Source organism: Seriola lalandi, unplaced genomic scaffold, assembly GCF_002814215.2.
Source record: "Seriola lalandi dorsalis isolate HSWRI2012SDOR001 ecotype SW California unplaced genomic scaffold, Sedor1 jcf7180002054965, whole genome shotgun sequence".
NCBI lineage: Eukaryota > Metazoa > Chordata > Actinopteri > Carangiformes > Carangidae > Seriola > Seriola lalandi.
In genome coordinates, this window is record NW_019525516.1 from 738,190 (window position 1) to 761,858 (window position 23,669).

The following is a 23,669-nucleotide window of genomic DNA, read 5'->3' on the forward strand; positions in this document are numbered from 1 at the left end:
AAGTATTGAAAAATAAACTGACTTGATATTGAAGTATTTGTCCTGTAATGTACACAAGGTCACTTTGAAAAAGTGTTGACCCAGCTCTATAGTGGTGCTGCGATGACTGCATGACTTTATACAGTAAGAATAAGATGCCAACAAATACTCTTCAGAAATGTGTAAATGTCCTGTTTTTGTTTTAGTGCAAGTGTTTTATTTGGTGCTGTAAAAAAAATAAAATAAAACAACTAAAATTTGTATTTGTAGTTTTTCTAAGCAAAACTAAAAATGGGAAACATCCACCACACTTGTTGATATTCAGATGGCTTCTATATGGAAGGTGAAGACAGATGATTTCTGAACAATGACGCCCTCTAGTGGCCTCTCTCTTCATCACCAGGATCACTCAAACAGGTGGAGCAGGTTCGTAATGATTTAATAATAAATCGCAGAAGAAAACTCAGATGTTCTTCTTTGTGAAATAACTGCTGTGTTTGTCAACTTTTATTGTCCAAATTTAAAAAGTTGAATAGTAAATGAACGTATTGAAAGTGAACATATATATGATGTATTATGAGACATGTGTTGTGAATGTGCAAAACAAACACAGACACATTTTAGAGTTTTTATAGTATGTTTATTTTTTTAACTTTTTTTCTTTAAAAAATGACAAGGTCCAAGGATTTTGGAAGCCCCGCCCTCACCCTATGTTCCCCAGCCGGCCAGCTCGACTCTAAAGCAACCAGCAAAGAAAAATAGTCATATGGACAATTGATAATATACACCCCATATACAGCAATACATAGTGGTCTACCATAATGTTACCAATAATAAGCAACCTCCACTGAGGCTTCAATTCAAACTGTCGCCACTGATATGGTTCATTTCAATAGCAACTGTCAACCAATAACGGTTGTTTTTTTGTTTTGTTTTTGTTTTTGACTAGTGTGGGCGGGGTTCAGGTTACCACGGTGAGGTGACGAGACCACCAACTGCGCTCTTTCTTTTCACACCATCAACCGATCAATCTAGCACATCGTGGCGTTCACTCAGCCCTCACCACACAGCGCTAAGATTGAGCTGTCGGCCCCCCGAACGCCCCCCTTTAAACCAATCAGATTCAGCATAAGTGCAAAGTTTAGGAGGCACTGACACACACTCTGCTAAAACGCCGCTGACGGTCCCTCCTCAAACCGTTTTCCAAGGGTTGAAATGACGTTATTACAGTGACCTACAGTTTTCTGCTGGTTCAATTTAACCTGGTTATAAATGCAGGTGATGGGATTTTACAGTCTCCTGTGTGAATCCCCCATAGAATTAAAATTCAAAGTCCACTTCAGTCCCACCAAATTCAAGTCCTTTCTATGAATTTAATTTCTATGTTTCTTTTTTCACCTCATCCTGCATACAGTAACAGCCAGTGAAAGACAGGGCAAATTGTGTAAGTGTGTGTGTGTGTGTGTGTGTGTGTGTGTGTGTGTTTGCATGTGCCAGTGACCCCTGCAGTGGTAGAGACAGCATAGAGAAGGTTTCTGTATGTGCATGAAATAAAGACAGAGCCTGTACACAGTGTGAGCGAGTGTGTGTGTGTGTGTGTGTGTGTGTGTGAGTCCGTCTGTGCGCCGAGCTACAGACACGACTCCCAGTGCAGCTGCAGGTCCGTGCTGTCCAGAAAATCAGCTGAGAAGACGCTCGGCGGAGTGTGCGGCGCCAGCGGGGCCAGACTTGTCCCTCCGTCTCCTGCACCAGCTCCTCCTCCTCCCCCTCTTCCGCCTCCGCCGCCCCCGCTCCCTCCGCTGGCGCTCCCCACCATGGAAATATCCAGCCAGTCCATGCTGTCCAAGGTGGCGTCGCCAAAGTCCAACCCTGTGGAATGGGGGGAGAAGCCCAGGTCGGATGTGTCCATGGGGGAGGGAGGGTGGTCCAGGATGCTGGGCGTGCTCAGCATTTGGCTGTGCAGGTCGTCGATCAGCGTCAGGCCGCCGTCGGGCTCCACGCCCAGCAGAGGGGAGCCAGTGGTGCTCTCCAGGAAGTCCTCCAGGCGTCCACTGCCGGTGCAGGGCTCTCCCACGGAGGGCTGAGGGGAGATGAGGGGCTCTGTAGGGGTGGGAGGGGAGAGGTGGAGGGGGGATTGGGGAGAAGATGGGGAGGGCGGGTCAGAGTGGAGAGGGGCGAGGGAAGGGTCCGGGTTGGCCTTGAAGCCAGGGATCTCTGAAGGACAGAAAGAGAAAAAGCTCATCAACAACCGGAGACGACAGACTCAGGACGTCTTTCTCTCCACGTCTCCAAGAGTTCATTACCTCCACTCTTCAGCAGGATGTCAAACAGGTCGTCCATGTGCTGACTATTCACGCCATTCTCCTGCAAACAGAGAGGAACACATTATTCCTCAGCCACCAAGTAAACAAACACGATGCACAATAGACAAACCTGCAGTGGAACCAACTTGAAATACAGAGATAAACTCTGCATTTTGCAGCTCATTTTGTTTCTTTGCTTTATATTTTTTCTTATTTCATTCGATAACCGGCCGAATGTAGATGACATCATATTACAGCTGCAATTTTACAACAATCTAACAATGCGGTGTGCAGCCTGTTGTCCTTTATCTAAACCAGCAGTTCCTAAACCTTTTTAAACCACAGCAGCCTTTCATTAGGAGTTTTTGTCATGGCACACTTTTCCCCACACACATCATATGTCATATGAAAACATATTCAATGAGGCCAATTCTCAATACGTTGCTGTGCACATTGGCAGATAAATATAAAACTGATTAGTTCGACTGACCACCAAGTCACTCTTTCTACCCTGCAGGTGTCTCAAATCTGAGCTAAAGTAAACAGCTCTCTGGGGGCTGCCTAAAGTATTCTGGGAAATGTGGGCAATAACTAAAAGTGAAGTTGTGGAAGACACAAAACATCAAACTGTTGACAGACACACTTCAAAGTTGATGTGCACACAAAATTCAGAGTGAAGAAATAAGATGTAAAATGGAGGGACAGAGAGAAAAGAACAACACTAAAGGAGAGATGGAAAGAAAAGACATGCTAGAGGACATACTTTGGAGCGTTGAGTGGGAAGGGAGGTGTTGGGTTTGGGAGAGGGAGGGGTGAACAGTGTGTGCCGGTCGTAAGGCGGACACACCTCCTCTCTCTGCCAGGATGGAGTGATGAAGTGATGAAATGGAAAAAGGAAAAGAGAAGAAACAAGGAGAAAAGATTAATGAAGTTTACAACATGTGGAGCAGTAGACTGAGCGGGAAATGCCAGGAGAGGGGGGAGAAGACGCTGGCGTTACCTTGAGAGATGAGATTAAGCTGCTCTGGCTTTCGCTGTCCGACATGTCGTCGAAGAAAGGCTGCAGATTGGGCGGAGCTGTGGCTGACAGGCTGGGCTGTGGGACACCATTAGTGTCCAGGTGCAGCCCCGCCTTCTGTCCCTGAAGAGAAAAACATGGCAGACACATATGTTGAATACTCAATTGTGATTGGCTAGTGAAGAATTATCTCTGAGTAACAGGCTGCTTCTTCACATTTCATCGGTTCACAGTTTGATTTTGATTAACTGTGTTGGTGGCGACTCCTTGTGGCAGAAGGATGTTACTGCTTAACTTCAAATCAAATGCTTCCATCATATTATTTACACACGGCATTTAAGGTATTTACTTTGTGGAAGACAGGAAAAAAAATTGTGAATTTGATTTAAAAAAAAAAACAAGATAAAAGGGAAGACTGAAAATGTAAAAATTGTAAAATAATTATGGTTCATTTATATATGTGGATGTAAAAATATAAATCTAAAAATTAGTTTTAAGAACTGAATATGATAAAACTGTCTCAGGTAGGTCATTCAAAACTATAATCTAAAAAGTTACAATTTTAAATCTCAGGATGAATAATGAATATATCTGGTGAGACGTTAAAAGTTAAAAACATAACATGGGAACATACATGTGTACTGTCAAATGAGTGATTAAAAAGCATGTTTTATAGTGACATCCTGAGTCTGGGTCGTACCTTTTTGATTGGCTGGCTCACAGGCTCGGCCTCTGTCTGCTCTTTTGATTGGCTGTCGGTGCTGGGGAGTTTACTTGGAGTCGACTGCAATCTCTGCAAAATAACGACGAGCAGAGGAAGATTCAGGTAAATATTTCATCGCACATTAACCCGGCTCAGTCCATCAGAGAATATACATTTTACCGTACCTGCAGCGTGATGCGTCCATTGGTTTTGGCCAATGAAGACACTCCATTCTGTCCATCTGTGGTGTGACTGGTGAGAGCAATCAGGTAGTGGTTGCCGTTGCTGTCGGCGACCAGCGTGGGTGTGCCATTGGCCTTGAGGAGGTCTAATGAAATGGCCTGAGTGTGGATCTGAGTGCCGTTCTGTTGGTTGATGAAGACCGGAGTCACCTGGAAATGAAACAGGACGTTTTTCCGTTTTACTATTTTGATATAATTAAGATTCTCGATGACGTTATAACACGATGAAACTTCAACATATGAGCAACGTTAGCTGCACAAATTATTCTACTCTCTCTATATTATAATGACACTTAGCGAGGGCTGACGATGGTGCTGAATGTGGTCAGGGTCTTCACCTGTTGCGTGGCGACAGCTGCCGTCTGCTGTTTCTGCTGCTGCCTCTGCTGAGTCTTCAGCTGTTTCCTCTGCTGGGCTTGGGTCACTGCAGGCTTCTGGCTTGCCGCCGTCTGGTTCTGGATCTGCACCTGGACCTGCTTCAGCTGAACTTGGCTCTTCTGCTGGCTCTGCTGAACTTGCCCTTGGGTCTGTTTGAGCTGGTTCTGCTGCACGAGCTTCTGTTGCGTGAGTTTCTGCTGGGCCAGCTTCTGCTGTGCTAACTTCTGCTGGGCCTGCAGCTGTTTCTGTTGGGTTTGCTGTATGATGAGCTGCTGGAGTTGCTGCTGCTGATGGAGCAGGATTTGAGCTTCTTTCTTCTGCTGTTGTTGTTTTTGAGGGTTTGCTTTAGCCTCCGGCACCCTCTGCAGTTGCACCTGACTCTGCTGCTGTTTGGGTTGTTGTTGTAGTAGCTGCTGTTTCTGCTGTTCAGCTTGTTGGACCTGCAGCCGATGAATCTGCTGCAGCCTGAGCAGAGTCTCTTGAGAGCACTGCATCGGCTGGGCCAGCTTCTTTCCCAGGGCCTCCTCCGTTACTCCCTCCATTTCTTCCTCAGACTCCACCTCCTTCTTCACCTTCACCACAATGCCGTTGGGGAGAGTCGGGGGTTGAATGGCCGAGGCTTTTATTAGAGTTTGAAGTTTAACCTCTGGGGATGTTTTGCTCTTCTCACCTCCTTCCTTCTCTGAGACTAATCCAACCGCCATTTTTCCCTGCTCCAGCTGGGACCTGAGGGTCTCCACTAGCCTCTGCTTCTGCCTCAGCATCCTGGTCAACTCCTCGATCTGTTTGTCTTTCTCCTGGAGCATCTGGTCTTTGTCCATGGAAGACGTGTCCATGGCTACCCTTGGCAGGGGCTCTGGAGTCTGACCCGAGGCAGCTGAAGACCTGGACAGGCTGCATGGGCTGTGGATCTCCTCTTTGACCTTGGAGAGCGGAGAGATGTTTGACGGGTGCTGAGGAGATGGGTGCAGGGTGAGTTGAGTCAAGGGAGAGCTCACCTGAAGGAGAACAGAACAAGAAGAGGATGTTAGGAACTAAGAGGCTAACTTAAAAAAGTAATTTAATCATAAACATGCCATTTGCTTCACATACAGATCTCACCATCTCTCCAAACATGTCTCCATTGCAGCTTGTCTCGTCTGGACTCATCCCTGCCAGCGACCTCTCAGACGGAGTAGGTGACACGGGAGGGCTGGAGCTGGTGCTGCCAAAACGCATGACTCTCCCAGGGACCGCATGAGCCAACGAGGACAACGCTAACTTAAACCCGCCCTCTCCTGACTGGTGGTCAGCGGTGGTAGTCGTGGTTGGAGAGGACGAGTTAGCGCCCTGCTGGCTCTGCTGCAATATGCCATTCTTCAAAACCACTGTGTTGCCGCAATTTTGCTCCTGGTAGTTGCGGAGCCTCTCAATGAGATCGTTCTTGGTGCCTGAGACGGTCAAACCACGTAACTTCAGTTCCTGTTTCAGCTCAGCGACCTGATGACAAACCAAACCACCATTGACTCAAAGTGAAAGAACAAAACAAGTGAGAAGCCTGAGGTTCCCCACCTGGGAGCCGGACCTCTCAAAAAGGTCCCATAACTAATCTGAGGGGTTAAACCCAAGATGTTTTTCTCTATTTGACACTTGGACTCTTCAGATGTTTCAAATCAGTCACAAGACATGAGTTTGTTGGACCCTTAAATAGCATTTCCAGTGGGTGTGATGAGACAGCAATGTCTAACGTTACTAGTAAAAATTTCTTTTACAAAGAAAATAATAATAGTCAGCTGCCAAATTTTGAAGTAAATTTCTTGGACTTTAAAGATCAAAAAGCAGACCGCAAGATTTGTGTCAGTCGGCAACACACTTCCTGATCTCCTTCGATAGATGGCTACAAGTGGCTGAAACGTCTTAAAAATGTATTTAATTAATTTAGTTGTTTGAATTACTTTGAACTCATCCAGGTTGGCTGGCAGAGTGCCGGGTTTGGCTCCTCCCACTGCAGCTTGGCTCTGACGGGCAGTCCCGCTCTGACTGGAGGACGCCATGGTGGTCGTTGTGGGAACGCTGCGGGAGGGGGAGGGGCCAGAGTTGGTTGTGGGGGGCTGCTCGGTTGGAGGCCTGGAGAGGAGACAGAAAACGAGAAAGTATGAATATCCATCTCTCTCTCTACTTCTCTGAACGAACAGGGAATGCTGCTGTGAAATTCTTTTCTTATGATCATTAACACTGTGGTGCTTGACACTCACTTGGGAGGCGCGGGCAGGATGGTGTGGTAGTTGTAGTGCTGCTGTTGCTGGCTGAGGATCTGCAGCTGCAGGAAGAGCTGCTGCTGCTGAAGGAGCTTCGCGTACGACGAGTCCATCTGTGGCGGACGCTCCTTGTCTGCTTTCTGGTCTGGAGGGATGTACTGGTGGTACTTCAGCTTCTTCACCTGCACACAGATGAAGGAGAGAGTTCAAAGGACAATTCCACTCTTTTACACTTTTACACTAGTAGATGTCCTTAATGTGCGATACTCATCGGTCTACATACGTTACTGATATCTGACATTTTTTAAAACTCTGAATAAAACTTTGAGAAAAGGACAGATCATTGGTAATAACATAACTACAACAAAAGAGTAGTTCCAGTTGAAAAGAACAAGTGTGTTTTCTGGTACTGAGGAACCTGCAGTTGCAGAAACTGGTACGTCTTCCTCTTCAATGATGGATTCCTTCATGTATGATTGTTAAATGTGAAAATGTTTAAATTTAGGTTTTACAGGAACCGACATGAAAACAAGAGCTGAACTGCTGTCATGAGGCAGGCTGAAAATGATGAGCTGTCAGCTGCCATTATTCGATGTCTCTTCATACTCTAGTAGTTTGGATGAATATTATTCATCGGAGTCATGAATCCTGTGTCAGTGCCTGTCAAAATGAAAATGAAACAAAGCACATGCTGACCTTGGGTTTGCTGTCCTTTGTTTTCTTAGATCTCTGTGGGGGACGATCTGAACTCGTCTTACCCTGAGACTGTAGACAGAACGTGAGAAATATGGTCATGGAGGAGGAAGTAAGGAAAAGAAGACATGAGGGAGCATTAGCCGGTAATAGCTGCTCCACAAAAAAAAGAATCAAGGTCACATTTATTCACAAGTCATCAAATCTGCAGGATGTTCAATTTGAAACAACCTAATTCTGCATTATTGTGTATGAAGACAGGAACATAACCAGCGTTTGCGCACCTTGATCGGTCCAGTAGAGGGACGAGAGTTCACCGTCGTTCCATTTGTCAATTTTGGGGGTGGGGAGGCAGGTGACCCATTCACCTGGGGAGGATGTGGTGGAGGAGGTGGAGGAGGTGGAGGAGATGGCTGAGTAAGGAACTGAGGAAAGAATGACTCTGGTTAATGGCGCAGTCATGTTTATCCGCCACTTGGCAAATTCATGTAATTAGAATTTTTTGTTTTGTTAAATAATAATTTCAACTTGATAATTTCAACTTCAAATGATGTACCTGTGTGGGAGAAATGTCCCCATTCTGGGTGAGTGCATCAGAGGGGGACAGCTGGGGAACGGCACTCAGGGGAGAATCGTGATTGGTCAGCTGATCTGGTGACAGAGCATCACTGCTGTCTTCATCTAAAGACGAGCTCTCTCCCCCGGCTCCCTTCGGAGAATCTGTGACAGAGCAGAAGTGTTTCCAGATTCAGTGAACTGAGTCACGGTGGCGTCTCTTTGGTGATTTCTCATGAACTTCTCTCTCCAGTGAAAAAGTGAAAATGGATTGTGAGTCTAAGAATTTTCCCAATCCACAGAAGTCAAGCAGTTCATTCCCCCCACAATCTGTAACATGGTCTCTGTGATGAACATTGCAAAACAGCGATGAGTAATTTTAGAGAAGTAATGCCTGACCAAGTTTCAAAACAGTATTATGTGCACATAAAGATGTTGTGTCATTTCTGTGACTTATTAGTCAAAAGTTGTGTGGTTTAGTTTTTATTATCACATCCACTGAGATGATGAAACCCCGAGCTACTAAGCAGTGTGTGTTCACACACTCACCTCTAATATACTGTATTACAAATGTATGTGTATACCCGAATGTTGTAACTAAAGGTGTGTTCAGACTGAATGTGAGGTATAAGGTAATGAAACAATAGAGGTGAACATGTTTTAACTAGAGCACTCATCCCTGAGCTGTACGCTCCAATGAATTCACCAAGCATCCAACAGTTAGGTGTGGCCAAAACCACTTTACACGCAGTCTCAATGCACCTTTAGGAGTTCCATATTTTGTGTGCCAGTCTTTACGAATCCCGCAGGTGCTGTGTAAAAGTGTGTATCTCTGCAGCAGCTCGTTCGAGCGTCATAAATGGACGAGAAAAGAGTTTTCTTGGGAATGTTTTGTTCTTCCTTTATTTGTACTTGCTAAACTCAACTGTCTGTCTCTTTAAACAATTCAGCCTGGATAAATAATGTGTTTGAATGTATATGTGTGTGTGTGTGTACAAACGTTCGACTGTGCTGTTTGTTGGTTGGGCTTTGTGACTGCTCCTGACCGTCCATGTGACTGCATGGTTGTGTGTATCTGTGTGTGCTTGTATTGTGTGATAATGATTGTAAATGTGACTCCGCACCAATGTTCTTATTGGATGTGTGCACTTTCTGCAAGGTTCATGTGACCGTTTAAGACTGTTAATAATTGTGTGCGACTGAATGTTGTGAGGTGTGTGTACCCACCCAGCAGTGAGTGCTGCAGAGGGCAGGTGACAGACAGGATGTTCTTGTGAACCAGTTCGATGGGACCTGGTCTGTGGGAGATCTTGTCGTTGAGGTCGTCGGCCAGTCGTGCTCTCTTCAGCTGCAGTTGCTTGGCCTGCAGGGACGGCTCTGCTGACGTCTCTGTGCAGGAAACAACACAACAACATGCATGCACGCAAATTCATTCATCTAGCGGTTCAGTTTGACCTATAATATAACCAGATGGCAGCTTGTAAGTGCTTCGTACCCGTGGGATATAAATTGACATATATTGTAGTCCATGTTAATATTGTGAAAAAATCCACAGAGACAGGAAGCTGGCTTTCTGGAGATCACAGATACTGTATTTTGGGCCTTTTTTTTTTTTTTTAAAGCACTTCCTGAATTAGAATTCAAGCTCTATTTAAAAACCAGCTGCTACTTGAAAGAGAAAGTATCTATCTGAGACTTTACATTAACCGGGGGACAACAAGTTGAACGGCACCAAGCTGGTATATAAAACAAACACATCACCTCATGGAGACAAACACATGCAGACACAACTGCGGAGCATGGGAAAGGCCTTATTTCAAACTCAAATGTTGCTGTCAAATAATAAGAAATTACAGTTTAACCAAAGTCCAAGAGTAAATACAAAGTAGGAACTACACAATACAAACAAGTTTTGTTTAATATATGATTCCTTTTAAATGAAGTTTCGTGTATTTCACCTGACTGACTTCAACCTTTCACTCTACACTTTTGTTCTCACTAAGAGAATTCTTCTGAATCTAAAGGTTAAAAACTCACCCTCCAGAATGTGCATCCTGACGAGCTCGGAGCGCTCAGGGCGACTCCGGATCTTTCTCTTCAGATAGTCCTCGGTCTGGGGGAAAACACAGGAGACGCACACATCATGGTGGGGCAGCAAATGGAAGACAGATGATCACAAGCAGAAGGATGAGAGAGAATAAAGGTTGTAGGGAAGATGAGAAAGAAAAAAATGGACACTTGTTACAATTCAATAAACTGCTACTGATCACATAGTTTTTTTTAGTCGCCATGTTGGTTGCACTGCAGTAGTGTCGCAGCATGACACTCACCAGATATCAAGTATTAAGCAATGTGCCATCACGTGCATTTCTTTTCCTTTTTTTTTTTTTTTTGTGTGGGTGAAGTTAATGCAGCTTTGTTTGGGACGGTTCTCATGGCTAATGCTAAAGCATCAAGCTAAAGAGTGTGACACAGATGCAGATAATTAATCACAGTTTTCACTAAGCAAAATTACAGGCTGGCATGTTGCATGTCAGTCCGAACCTCACTATTAAAAGAAAAAACAACTATGCAACCCTGCTGGTTAATGTGGCTTCATACATACAGGTGTTCTACTTTAATACGGTTTGTGGACCACCCATGGTTTTGATTTAGATCCTGATAAGTGTCTATAATAAAAGTAGAATTCAATTACTTTGTGTTATGCTGTTTGTACAAGTACATATGTTTCACGTATGTTTGTACTGTGCGTAAGACACTCACCCTCGCTCGCTCCAGACTCCTCCGCTGTTCGTGAAAGGCTGCCGGGCTTTTCAGTGCTGCATGGAGAGAGGGATGGGGGGGTGGGAGGGGTGGAGAGATGGAGATGAGTGCAGCACAGACTCGCACAGACTTGTGTCATGATGCGCCTTTCAGCAAGTGACAACGAGTGAACACATACAGCTATAGAGGAAGACAGATTCAAAGCAGAAGAGGCTGCGGACGAGAAGGTCCAGACTGCTATTTCTGAACCACACACTCATATCACAGCTCAGTGGGTTGACGGGCCTGCGCAGCATGCTGTGTGTGCAGGAATAAAGCAGTCTTTCTGCAGTCGAAGCCTAATTCTATTATCACTAAGAAAATTGAAAGTGCAGTTGTTTTCTGTGGGCTGTTACTATGCTGCTCGGATCCTTGCGGCTTTTACATTGGAGCAGCTGCAGAAAGTGTTCAGTTAGCAGTCGCTGGCGCTTAGGAAAGTTAGGTTTTTACGGGAGCAAACAGTCAGCCATACCTCATGGAACCACATGACTGTAACCGTGACCAAACTCCTACTCAGCAGTTTCATTAGCCAAAATATAACCATACTCCCCTGTGGGAGCTCAGTCAGTCACATTGTTCCATACAGTTTTTCCTACATTTGGATGCATTTTGCAGAGGCACGAATTCCAACACACACAACGGCAAAATCTTTTCACATACCCTGATTATAGTCTTACATATTCTAAAAGCAGCATGGACAGAGGGATGCTTCGTGACAGTTTTATGGATATTTTAAACAGAAAATGCTCCTTAAGTGATGTTGACTTTTCAAGATTTGTAGATTGCCGACAATGCAAACTATTTAAAAGGCCAACTGTCTGCGTTAAGTCTGATAGATGGACTGTGCCTGGAAGTCTGAGGGGCATCAATTCTTGATGCCCAATAGTCTGGAGTTGATATTCAAAAAGGAGCGTGAAGACAGAGGAGAGAGTGTGGATTGATGCATCGACCGCCGCATACAAAGATTATCTACATTCATCACTGCTCTAACTGTCAGTAATGTATCTAGTGCGTGGGTGGGGCTGTAAATATCTATGTGATATTTGTGTGTGTGTGTGTGTGTGTATCAGTTGTGGCTTGTATTTGGTTGTTCTCAAAAGCAACAACAGAAGCCCCCAGCCTTTAAATTAGAAACTTTTTCATTTTCAAATGTAAAGGCGAGGCCAAACAGACTCAAACAAAGAGGTTCACTCTGTTTGGGGAAGGATATTCGGAGGACAGTGGCAGTTACAATGATGTAACATAGCAATGGTCTGATTGGTCAACAGCTGGTGAAATCCGTGCCAAGGGTGTGTTTGTGTGTTTGCGAGCGTGGTCTGGCTACAGCGGGGCGTCAACTCTATGTTCCTGTGTGTGTGTGTGTGTGTGTGTGTGTGTGTGTGTGTGTGTGTGCCACAGATGACTGGGTGGGGGTGGGAGGCATTCCTGTGTCACATCCCCCTGACGTTGAAACAAGAAGACCTACATACCAGTTGTGATATAACCAAACGGTCAAAATCACAACATAACGGCAAAAAACAAACAACCGCTCAGCTGATCCCATCACTAACATCTGCTGGAACTAATGTCTCGTTAGTTAGGTTAGTTCGTCAACATTTCAGACTCATATTGGTTTTTTTATTGGGTCACTGATTCTCTTTATGGATTTAACTTTTCTGTAATGTTTTGTGAAACACATGTTTCTCTTGGGCGATCCTAGAGTTTCTCCTATCACCGAACAGAGGAGCCGCTAACCATGAGAAAAAACAAAAACGCTTTTACTGCTGTCCAAAGCACATAAATTTGAGATCACTTCCCATAACCAACATCATCTAATGTTGTTTTTTTTTTTTTTGAGAGAGAGAGAGAGGGGAAAAATTGAGCTTTTCTTAGAATGGTGACATGTAATCGTCAGCTTCTCAGTCTCTCACAGTATTTCCACTTTCACAGCAATATTTACTGCAGCTGCCGCCTTCTGCTGCCTCTGACTCCCTCTGTCATTGCTCGGTCTGTGTGTACACAATATAGCTATAATTGACTTTTTTTTTTTTTTTTTATTCGGTTTCTGCACAAGTACAAAACAGTGATTTAACTGAATGTCTGAACAGCTGGCCCTTATGACTGCCACATCAATCTCTCCTCTATATTTATGCAATTAACAAGGAACAATACAAACAACAACACCTGTGTCGTGTCTCCGGCTATAGTGAAACACAAGAGGTTTATCCTGAAGAACGAGCCGAGCGAGTGGCCATCTTTCTCTTTCTCAAAATGATCTGTTGATTCAAGAGCGCTCTCACAAGCTGGTGCTACTAATGTACAAATGTACAACTTAATTATTTGACAACATCAAACACACAACACAGAAAAGTATTAAACACCTTCGGCAAATACATAGTGTTTTCAAATCTGTTTTCATTAGTGGGAACATGACCCGATACCCGATACTACTCTTTGCAAAAGCTCCACTACCCTGACGCTGACCTTTCAATCTATTATGACACAGACGCATCACATGACTGACCTAAAGACACAGGCGCATTGTTATTGCTTGTTCACCCATATATCTATGCATTTAACCTCTCCTAATCCACCGTAATTATTCTCTTTTGTATCCCTCTTGTCCACAATCACCCCGCTTCACATTTACACACTAGATATTGACACAGTGCAACAGCAGCAACTTAGGTCCATCACTGCGGCAGATTGGAGGTCAAGTGCCTTGCCCTAAAATACCCTGAAAGAATGAGAGAAGGAAGGTGGAAAGTTACTCATTCACACCACTTACTGCTGCAAAACCAGTGTGAGTATTTGATACCACAGCAGGAACTCGCCCTTCATCAGTTCTCAGGACTCACTGTCTCCTCTACAGCTGGGAAACGCAACATCACAATACGGTAACGATTTATGTTCATATCACCGTGATACAATTCCACCGCAGAGTCGATAAATGATGATGCACCCTCCTCTCCTCGCTGCTCGTCAGCAGTTCATACAATCTTTATGGTCCAATAATTCAACTGGGCTCTTGAAAGCTGAACAGCCCTTGCTCTACCTTGCTGAGTCTCAAGGCAACAGTCAAAATAAGTGCTCTTTGTTGGAAGCAAACACAGTCTTTGATAACTCTCTTATAAACCCACGGCTTCTATTTTTCTCTCTTTATGTATTAAGTGTCTGTATCTCCACAGAACAGTATCTATAAACTGAAATATTCCTCTAGTACATGCTGAGTCCAGTGCAGCTAATGGTCTGGCATGAGGCCTGTTGCATAAGTAGACAGATTTACTGTAACGACTGAACAGTCAAATATGAGACTCCATGCTGCCCACTAAAACGAGCCCTCGGTCTGAGTGTCCACTCAGGTGCATTATTTCATGCCTAGCACTTTCTGGTTAGTTACTGTAAGTGCATCTACAGTGGACCCTGCTAATTCAGGGTCAGATATTACCATTAGCAAACAGCAAAGCGTGACATGAAACAACTATTCTGTCTCCCTTTCTACGGCCCAAACAGCGACCATGTAAGTTACTCCACCTCCATCCTTTTCTACTCCACAATCACTTGGTCACAGACGATTAACTACCATATATACTGTATGAGGCTGAATGCTGGGTGCTAGTTTTTGGTTTTTTTTTAAATACAAAAGAAAGGAAAATTTTAATAAACACGTCCACGCCTCTAATGATGTGTGGCACACTGAAACAGGAAGTGGATACAGAAGAAGAGGAAGCTGCCCTGTTTGATAACACAAAGTGGTGCAAAGACACCATGAAATATAACACATACAGAATGTACAAATTCATAACACATGCTGATAAGGGAGGTCCTTTTCTGCAAGAAAAATTGAATGTAAAAACAGAGCCTCAAAAATAATATTGTATTTGCTGAAGATATTTTGATATCAAACACAGGAAGACACAATTTACTGACATATCCTGTATAGCAGATGTAGATATCCAGATGTGTAAGGCCCATTCAGCATGTGAGTCAGTGGCTCATACACGGAGCTCAGTGTTGATATCATACAATCAGTCTTTGACCTCGACTCAAAGTCACAGACACACTTCCCTAAGTTGTCTGCATGGGTTTGTAAGCTCTTCCAAACACTAAATAAAAATAAAAACTATCTTTAGGTGAGACTGGATCAGTTTGATCTTTTTTCTGTGGTGTGTGTCGAGCATGTGAATCACTGGCATATATATATATATATATGTATATTAAAGTGGAACTTACTCCACTGACTGTGCATCATGGAAGTTGCACAACACAATACCGTTTGATTCACTGACAAAACCCCTGAGCATCACAGAGACTTAAGGCAGAGACTTACGTGGCATGATCCCTTGGCTGACCAGTTCCTCTCGTGTTCGTCTCTGCTGGAGTTTGAGCTGGAGGACTGCATGAAGACAGAGGAGGTGAGGGGGACACAGAGGAGAAGAGAGAGTCAGTCACGGCCCGGTGAGAATAAGAAACTGCAGCGATGGAGCTCTTAAAGCTTCCTTATTGTCTCTTATTGCCCACTGATCAGAAGTCCATCTGCCCAGTTCAGATGGATAACCACGCTGGGGAACCTAGATGCATTTGAACCGACATGAAGAGGACCTGCACTCTCTGATACCCAAGTCATCCTCCCATTTCCTCCTTCTTTTGTGCTTTTTTTTGAAGCTACAGAGGAGGCGGGTACAAGGAGGGCGTGAGCAGGGTACTACACACTTCCTGTTTCTGAGCATTTTCTTTTTATTTCTGTGCTGAGTTGTGTTTCGTAGAAAAAATAATCATTCATCAAAGAACCAGTGAGAGACACAAAGCAAGTACAGCAAAACAGATAAAAGAAATCAGCAAAGGATGCAAAGAGAACAATAAGATCGCCACGATCAGAGAGGAGATCATGAAAAAAGGAAAGAAATAGAGCATATGGGCTGATGGCAGCGTCATTTCAAAACAGGAAGTGCTAGTTACATAACACAGAAGCCAGGAGACTGAGTTTTAAGGAACACAGCACTGGGCAAAAAGAGATGGACCATGTTTGACCCGTTTGCACAAACACTGAATTTCAGTTCTTGTGCATCGTGTAGGCCTGTCATTATCGTCTTTATACCTTTTAAAGTCAAACTAATTTTGCTAATTATCTGAGCTGGAAGCTTATCATTTCTCATTCTAGCCTCATGAACATAACTGAATGTTAGATTTATTTTATAAGGAATTTTTTAAATATGGATGGCAGCAGGATCAAGCAAGTGCATTGTATTTCTTCATTTGGTGCAGTATCAGTTTCCTGCAACACAACTAAGGGAAGTGAGCCGGACCTTTACAGAAATGCACACAACAAAGAATTGTCTGTGGTGCAGAGGTTTTTCTGAGATCGATAAGCGACTGGTATTGCACTAAACTACCACTGTACTTCTTGGCAACAGGCTGTTCTGCAACATGTGTTGCATGTACTGACAATGCAACACATGTTCTTATCATCATCCAAGTTCACATGGTTCGATAAAATCAGAGGAAGGAAAGAGTATGCTCTTACACCAAATACTATTTTCACCGACACAGACCTTCAGCTCAGCTCCACTCAGCTGAGACTCTTGTTTTATATGCACCAGCTGTCCCTGCTGAAGCGGTGTGTGTGTGTGTGTGTGTGTGTGTGTGTGTGTGTGTGTGTGTGTCTGTGTGTGTGTGTGTGCATGCATGTGTGAAGTGGAACACACCACCGAGGCTTCCCAAGCATTTCTGGCCAGGGTTGTGTCTGCTACTTTGAGGACAAGCAGCACCTGTTCATTCCCACTAACAAAGTGACATCATTGGTGCTCGCAGGCTAGCTAACCGGTTAGCGTCCTGCGTAGCTGCCGCTGTGTTAGCCCTCTGTTATGACAAACAATCCAGGCCTGGACAGCAACACTGCGATTCCCATGAATTAACGTCAGAGCCTATGTAAGTAAATGTCATTCTTTAGCTCTAAATCCTTGCTGGCGATCCCAGCTCCTTTCTGTTATAGTTACAAGTGTGCATGCTCTAAATCTTAAGGGATCAGAGCAGCACTAGAGACTCTCCTCTGGAAGCAATAACATGTCAGTTCACATTCAGCAGCGTAAACACAGAGACCTAAACCGAGCTAGAGGAATTCATGTATATGTTGCACCTATGCAGCAGCTGAGAGATGAATTTTCCCTCAGTGCCAAGCACACAAGCAAACACATAGGAGACTCACGTGTTGCCTGGACCGATGCACACACAAACGCAAAAACACACACACAGACATGCTGACCGTGCCGCGGCACAGTGCAGGATAAGATACCAAGAGGTTTATTCTGGGAAAGAGAATCTTATACTTTCCCTCTATCCCCAGCCTCACGTCTCAGCGCTCCATCCTTCCACACCAAGGACACTCCAGTTAACTTATTCATTCTCTCCCGCACTCGCTTTCTCATTCCTCTCTTTAGTCTTCATCTCCGACACTAAGTGAATTGGCTGTTTAGTCCAGTGGCCACAGTAGCTTGTAATGGCTTTTATCACCAGTTAAAAAAACGACAAAATGTCAGTCATCATTGAAGTAATTTTCAATAGCAGAAACCTCACAGTGACACCTCATATGTGCTAGTGATGATTCTAAGTGTGAAAAGCTGCAGCGGTTGAAAGTCGTTGTTGAAACTGTGAGAACAATGCAGACATAACAATGTAATTGTCAATACATTACATATAATACATACATAACATATAAGTAAAACCAAAAGGGTCACAAATATGGAGGCTGGAATTGCTGGTACTATATAACCTTAGCCATTAAGTTACTGTAGCTCTGCACTGGTGTCACTATCAGTTACATACTATAAACATCACTGTGGAAAGGAAAATTAAATAAATATTTCTGATAAAAATCAATCCCCTCACATGAACAGTGGAATATTTGTAACGTTCAGCAGCAGCAGCGAAAAAGTTCTATGTTTAGGAATATGGTAATGGGTGGAGGAGAAAAGTGATTACGACAGCACATGTAAACATGTTATCTGATCTGCCCTAACATTACTGACAGTAACCCGATTCCACGTGCGCATGTAAATCTTGTCAGTGGTGATGTGAATACTTGTAACTGTAAAAAGCTGAATTGATGATTGAATAAACTGGGATTAAACAAGACACCGTCTTTCTCTTCTGGAGACCAGGACGCACTCCGCAGCTTAAATCAGGTTTGAAGGCCATATCGGTTAATTTGAGAAAAAAGGATGAAAAGGCAGGGCGGTTTTTATTAGGATACTAGGCCACAGCCAAAACTGGCCTCCGCAGTCATACGAAGTTAGAGAGAGGGAACACAGAGGGAGAGAGGCGGAGGAGACGGCAGAGATGGCTGCATTTACGGCTTTTAGATGAAGCAGAGGGAACAACAATCATTGCGTTTCTCATTCGTGCCTGTGACACCTCAAACCACTGAGCCAACCTGCTGCCAGACTGAGTCACAGTGAAAGTCACATAAAATGTAAAGTTAGAGGAACTGCATCCTGTTTTCACACTTCATTTTTCTAATTTTGCGCTCAGTATTGGCCTACATCTAACCTTTCTTCTCACCCCCCAATTCTAATGTCTAATTTTTTATCTTTTAGCCCATAACATGTCACATGTCACACAACGACAATGTTATGTAATAGAGAAAAATCAAGCAAATATTGATATGTCACCTGATAAATAACTAAACAAATAACCAATGACGCAGATGACAAATATAACTGATGAAGTTTTTGACAGAATATTAGCATTTGTTATTTGTGTAGTGAGACTTTTCACACATTTTTCTAATCTTGCTCTGCAGTTTCTGCGCTTAACGAGCAGTACATCACGGCAGAGAGGTCACATACATTACCGTCACCTACTACAACAAACGAAAAAGTAAAGTAAGCGGGGGGAAAAGGAGACACTAGGGTTAGATTTAAGGTTAAAGTGGCGTTAGATAGGGAGAAGGAAAAGATCGCCGAGGTGGAGAACAATTTCTTAGTGGCCAACTGGGCTAATCCTGCTGCGCTCATGTGTCATTAGATCTGATTAAACATGTCTGAGTTTGTCATTGTCCCCAAAGACCCCCAGGCCTGGCACAGCTAAGCCTACACACACACACCCCCGCCCATAGCAACACGCATGAAGAAAGAATGCCACAAACCCACACCGGGTGTGGAAGTGGGCACACGAAGACGGAAACATATATGATTACACTGACACATGCCCGGCTACCGAACCCCGCTTACACCAGTCCCACAGATTCTCTGAGTGGACGTTTCACTTGGCATCGGCGCTGGAAATATTTCTTTTTTGGAGAGCTCGTTAATATTCTCCTGCATGAGCTCATCATTTGCACAGTAGCGCAGTTTGATTGCATCTGTTTGAACAGAGGGATGGAATGCCGCGCCTGACCACGGCAAATGTTTCACACATCGGTCCAGAATGGAAAGAGGCTGGAGGGCAGGAACAATACAAGGTTAAGGGCCACTGCTGCTCTGCTCTGGGAAGGCAGATGACAACAAGAAGGGTTGGGGTGAATACTGATTGATCTTTAAGTTCAAGGAAAACAAGTCAAATTCCCAAAGCTCTCATGGCTTGATGCATTTCACAGCACTCAGGCTTTCTGTAGACGTGATACATGCTCCTCTGACGAATTTAGCAAAGATTAGCAGGTAGCACAAAGCAGAGCCGGAACATTAACTTAATTGACAGCTGTAGTGTCATGTATAAACAGCATTGACAGTGCTACATGTCAGTGGATTTCACAGTAATGTTTTTTTTACACATTACACTTCCTTTTCTCTAAACTTGCTCTATCTTCCATCACTATAACCTCGCAGGAATGTCTCGCTTCATGTGTAGTGAGTCATCTGTGCCTATGTTGGTTATTTTGACTCATTTTACTGTCACACTGAATGTAAATCATTCAACACTATTTAAGCCCCTTTTGCACTGGACAAAAACCCTGCTAACATCTGGCTTTTGTGGTCAATGTGATAGGCTACATATCAACATTCACTCCAGAGTTCAGTGACTGCAGTTGTCACGAGTGTTTCTTGGCTCCAGCTCGGATCGGCAGTGATGTAACACGCCGATTTTCTCCCCTTTTCCATGCTGTGATGTCTTTCAGAGAACAGACGCGGTAAACAGACCTTTCACCTGCCCGGCACGTTGCTGTTAAACCAGAAAAACTGTGGCTACACCTTCCACCGACAGCGTGCTGCACTCTGCGCTGCAAGACTGAGCGCACTTTAAAAATACACACAAAACCACCGACCGAAGCTCCGACACACACCAACCTTGGGACGAGACGCGACGGCTCCATTTTTTATCAGTTTGCACATCAGCTAGAAACACATTCTTTGAATCTGTGAAGATATTCCCTCCCCTGCGTCTGCACCTGTGTCCGTAACTGCATGTGATGCTGTTGCTCCCTGCAGTTGTGTGTCTGTGTCTTCTCAATCTGAACAGAACATATTTGTCTTATAGCAGGTTTAAAAACTTGCTTTTACACCCTCATTTTGGCGTAAAAAAATGGTGTAACAACAAAAAAGTAACTGCTGGCTTCTTCGGAACAAGATGTTTTTGTTCGTTTTTGTATGTTTTTGTAATTGGCACATCAGATTCCCCAAATGTGCACTGTCACATCATCATACATGATAAAGCCAACAATACTGTGCACTACTACACGAGTTGTGCCGTTAATTAAAACTTTACGGCCACCAGTAGTGCTATGGAGAAATGTTTTCATGAGTGGGTCCCTGTTTTGTTTGTTATGTGGCACACACGACACATGATAACAGTCCTCCAATGGTTTCACTCTGTTCCACTGATCTACAGGTGGCAGTAACGCCACAAGAAATGCAGCATACGTGTACCAACAAAAACCAGGGAAGAAGACGGCTGCCAGCACGTAAACATGGATGTAAATCATCCAGGTTTCAAATTTTTTTTATGATGAGGGAAATCGATTTAACACATTTGTTAGCACTGAAGAATGCACCCCTTTAATCTTGAAACTCAAACGCAATGTGACCCTAACATCACATGCTGTTAATGACTCCTGTACTCATTCACACTTCCTGAATTTAACACTGAGGTCAAGTCTTGTCTATTGAAGAGGCTTATCAGAAAGAACATATAACCACTTTGACTTCCTTCTGCTTTATCTTTAGCAAAACCATTAACTATTTATATGAAGCCATAAAGCGCCGATATGAACCTGCAGAGGCACGAACAAAACACAAATCATATCAGATATCTTGTGTTTTTACTGACAATGTGCGGCTCCAGATCGCCCACCTTCTTTTAAGCTGTGATAGACATGTCTGTCATGTTCCATCTTCAGTCCTGCCTTCTCCATGTCGTCTCCCATTGGAGGAGAGCCCATGGGGGAGGTTTCGAAGGACAGGCAATGGTTGGTGTCCAGCATTATCATTCAGAATAAAAAACTCAGTTATATGGTAAACATTGAACTTTTCAGTCAAAAGCTGTCCTGCTCCAAAGTCCCAAATGTTGGCAGTTTTGGCTGAAGAGGAGAGGGAAGAAGAGTCCTTAATGTGTCAAAACTGCACCAGCTGTCCCTTCAATTAGCTGTCCCGTCTTTCCAGGGGAAGGACGTGAATCAAACGCTTCAGAAGACTCCCATACAAGTAAAAGAAAACCTTCTTTCAAACCAAAGCAAGTAGGAAATACACTGCTACTGCCTCTCCTCTCCCAGTGCCTCTCTCCTCTGTATGAGAGTAATCGATTGGTCTGTCTCAGCTTCTCTCTCTCTTTCTCTTCTTCTTCCTGCTCTCTCCTTCCCTTGCAGTGGCAGCTTGAGAGTCACGACAGCGCTGCTCTGCGAAAGGTTTCCCAGAGAGATGGGGGGGGGGAGAAATCCACAGGACGAGTCGTGGATGAAAAGAACAAGGGAGCCGAGGGGAGGAAACTGAAAAGAGGCCAGTGGAGGAGGAAGAGAGGACAGCAGTGAGCTCAGCAGAGAGAGCGCCCAGAGAGACTGCTGTGATTGCTGCTCCTCCTGAATCTCTCACTCTCTCTCACACACACACACACACACACACACACACACACACACACACACACACACACACACACACACACGCAGGGTGTGTTGCTGATAAAGTTCTCCTGCTCAGCTGTTGCCATTCATTCACTGTTACAGGCTGAGGGGGTCTGCCACATGCGAACCTCCTCCCCTTCGAACACATACACACAAACAACACCATCGATGACACAATTTGTTCTTCTCACTCTGAATACACGGACTTGCTCTCAAAAACGGTGACTCAGTCAATCTATGAACACTTTTTATTGGACAAGGGGAAACGGCAGTAACCGTTTTCAGGGGTGACCTCATCCACCACAATCGACCCTTGTCAAAGATGCTTGAGTAAATCTGATACCGGGATGAATCACACATCTTTGCGAGTGATTGATTGTTACCCAATCGCCACTGCAATTCCTAAATGCGTTTTTTGGAACAGTCTGTCCTTGAGAAAGGGCAGCTTACTCATACAAGGACTCTGAAAATATGTTTTGAGAACAGATGAGACTCTTATTAGGCTGGGGCAGCCTGAGAACGGAATCAAACCAGACGTATTTTAATCCCTAAAACTCTCAATTCTTTCGCAGTCCAGTACCGTCATCAAACTGTCTCTGACTCCTGCAGAATGCTGATGGTAAACGCCATCCCCCATCTCTCCACTGTTTTAAATAGCAAGGCCAGCTGGCCATAAGGGGGCTATATTCAGCTTGGTATCACCTGTGCACTTGCAGGGTACGGTTACTTTGAGCCGCACACATCATGGCCTGCAAACACACACACACACAAACTTTAAGTCCCATTTCCCTGGACTAAATCAATGTTTTATGAGTCATGACACGAAGGGAGATACATGGCTTTCATACCTTTCTTTTTCACTATACATACAGCACAGAGAGAAGTCGACTTATTAATAAAACAACAGCCTGAGTACAAATATATAAATATCATATATGAAAGTCAGCACGCTATGAGACATCACGGCTGACCACAACAGTGCTCCTGTATCACACACACGACTACGGCGCACCTGAAAACACAGACGACACCTTGAACAAACGGTGGCTGGTATCTACAATAACTGTCTGTCATGAGTGTGTGATTAAAGTCCACCTGCTGATATGATTCACAGTCTGGGCAGGAAACGCAGAGATGACAACACACACTGGGATTAGGATGTTGCTGTGTTGGTTGAGCCAATCTCAGACACACAACACACACACACACAGACACACACACACACACACACACACACACACACACACACAAACACACCCTTGCTTTGCTATATTCTTGGGGACCCATCACTGACACACTGCATTCCTTAGCCCCTCATCCTAACGTGTAACCCTGCCCAAAGCAAGTCTTAATCTTCAAACAGCAATTGAAACTATTTGTATTTTGGTCCCCACAAATGTAGTGGGCTTTTTTTGAACCCCATGAATTCAGTAAAACAAGCTCACACCAACCCAAACACACACACCACAAACTCCTATGGTAATATAAACCCCATGTGAGGACGGCATTTTACAGCTTAGCAGTAAAGTATAAATTCTGTGTTATTTGATAAATGTCATCGTTACCTTGACTGAGGAGATAAAGATGCAGTTTGCATGGAGCTTTTATGGTTTTAGGGCTTATTGGCTGTATAGTGTGTGGGAAGTACAGTTGATGTTTCTGATGTTTCCAATGACTCGTCTACACTTGAATTAGTAGCTGGGAACTACCTAAAGAACCAGAAGACTTTGTGT

General features: G+C 44.1%; 1 protein-coding gene across 7 annotated transcripts in view; it reads right to left on the reverse strand.

The window, feature by feature from the left end:
* Window positions 1–597: 597 nt before the first annotated feature.
* The window catches only part of mrtfab (myocardin related transcription factor Ab), a 42,301-nt gene continuing 19,229 nt past the window's right edge, over window positions 598–23,669 (reverse strand). For 3 of the 7 annotated variants that reach the window (XM_023395517.2, XM_087170876.1, XM_087170875.1), the window contains 17 exons: window positions 15,220–15,285; window positions 10,872–10,927; window positions 10,146–10,221; window positions 9,336–9,497; window positions 8,110–8,273; window positions 7,838–7,978; window positions 7,557–7,625; window positions 6,858–7,042; window positions 6,558–6,729; window positions 5,716–6,102; window positions 4,584–5,621; window positions 4,189–4,395; window positions 4,001–4,093; window positions 3,283–3,423; window positions 3,046–3,138; window positions 2,283–2,343; window positions 598–2,193 (listed from right to left, as the gene is read on the reverse strand). In XM_023395517.2, coding sequence (XP_023251285.1) covers window positions 1,610–2,193; window positions 2,283–2,343; window positions 3,046–3,138; window positions 3,283–3,423; window positions 4,001–4,093; window positions 4,189–4,395; window positions 4,584–5,621; window positions 5,716–6,102; window positions 6,558–6,729; window positions 6,858–7,042; window positions 7,557–7,625; window positions 7,838–7,978; window positions 8,110–8,273; window positions 9,336–9,497; window positions 10,146–10,221; window positions 10,872–10,927; window positions 15,220–15,285 — 3,695 coding nt within the window. In that variant the 3' untranslated portion in view covers window positions 598–1,609. Of the gene's footprint in view, window positions 2,194–2,282; window positions 2,344–3,045; window positions 3,139–3,282; window positions 3,424–4,000; window positions 4,094–4,188; window positions 4,396–4,583; window positions 5,622–5,715; window positions 6,103–6,557; window positions 6,730–6,857; window positions 7,043–7,556; window positions 7,626–7,837; window positions 7,979–8,109; window positions 8,274–9,335; window positions 9,498–10,145; window positions 10,222–10,871; window positions 10,928–15,219; window positions 15,286–21,173; window positions 21,896–23,669 lie in introns of those variants that run through there. The other 4 variants (XM_023395516.2, XM_087170873.1, XM_023395523.2 and 1 more) reach the window with 4 other exon arrangements.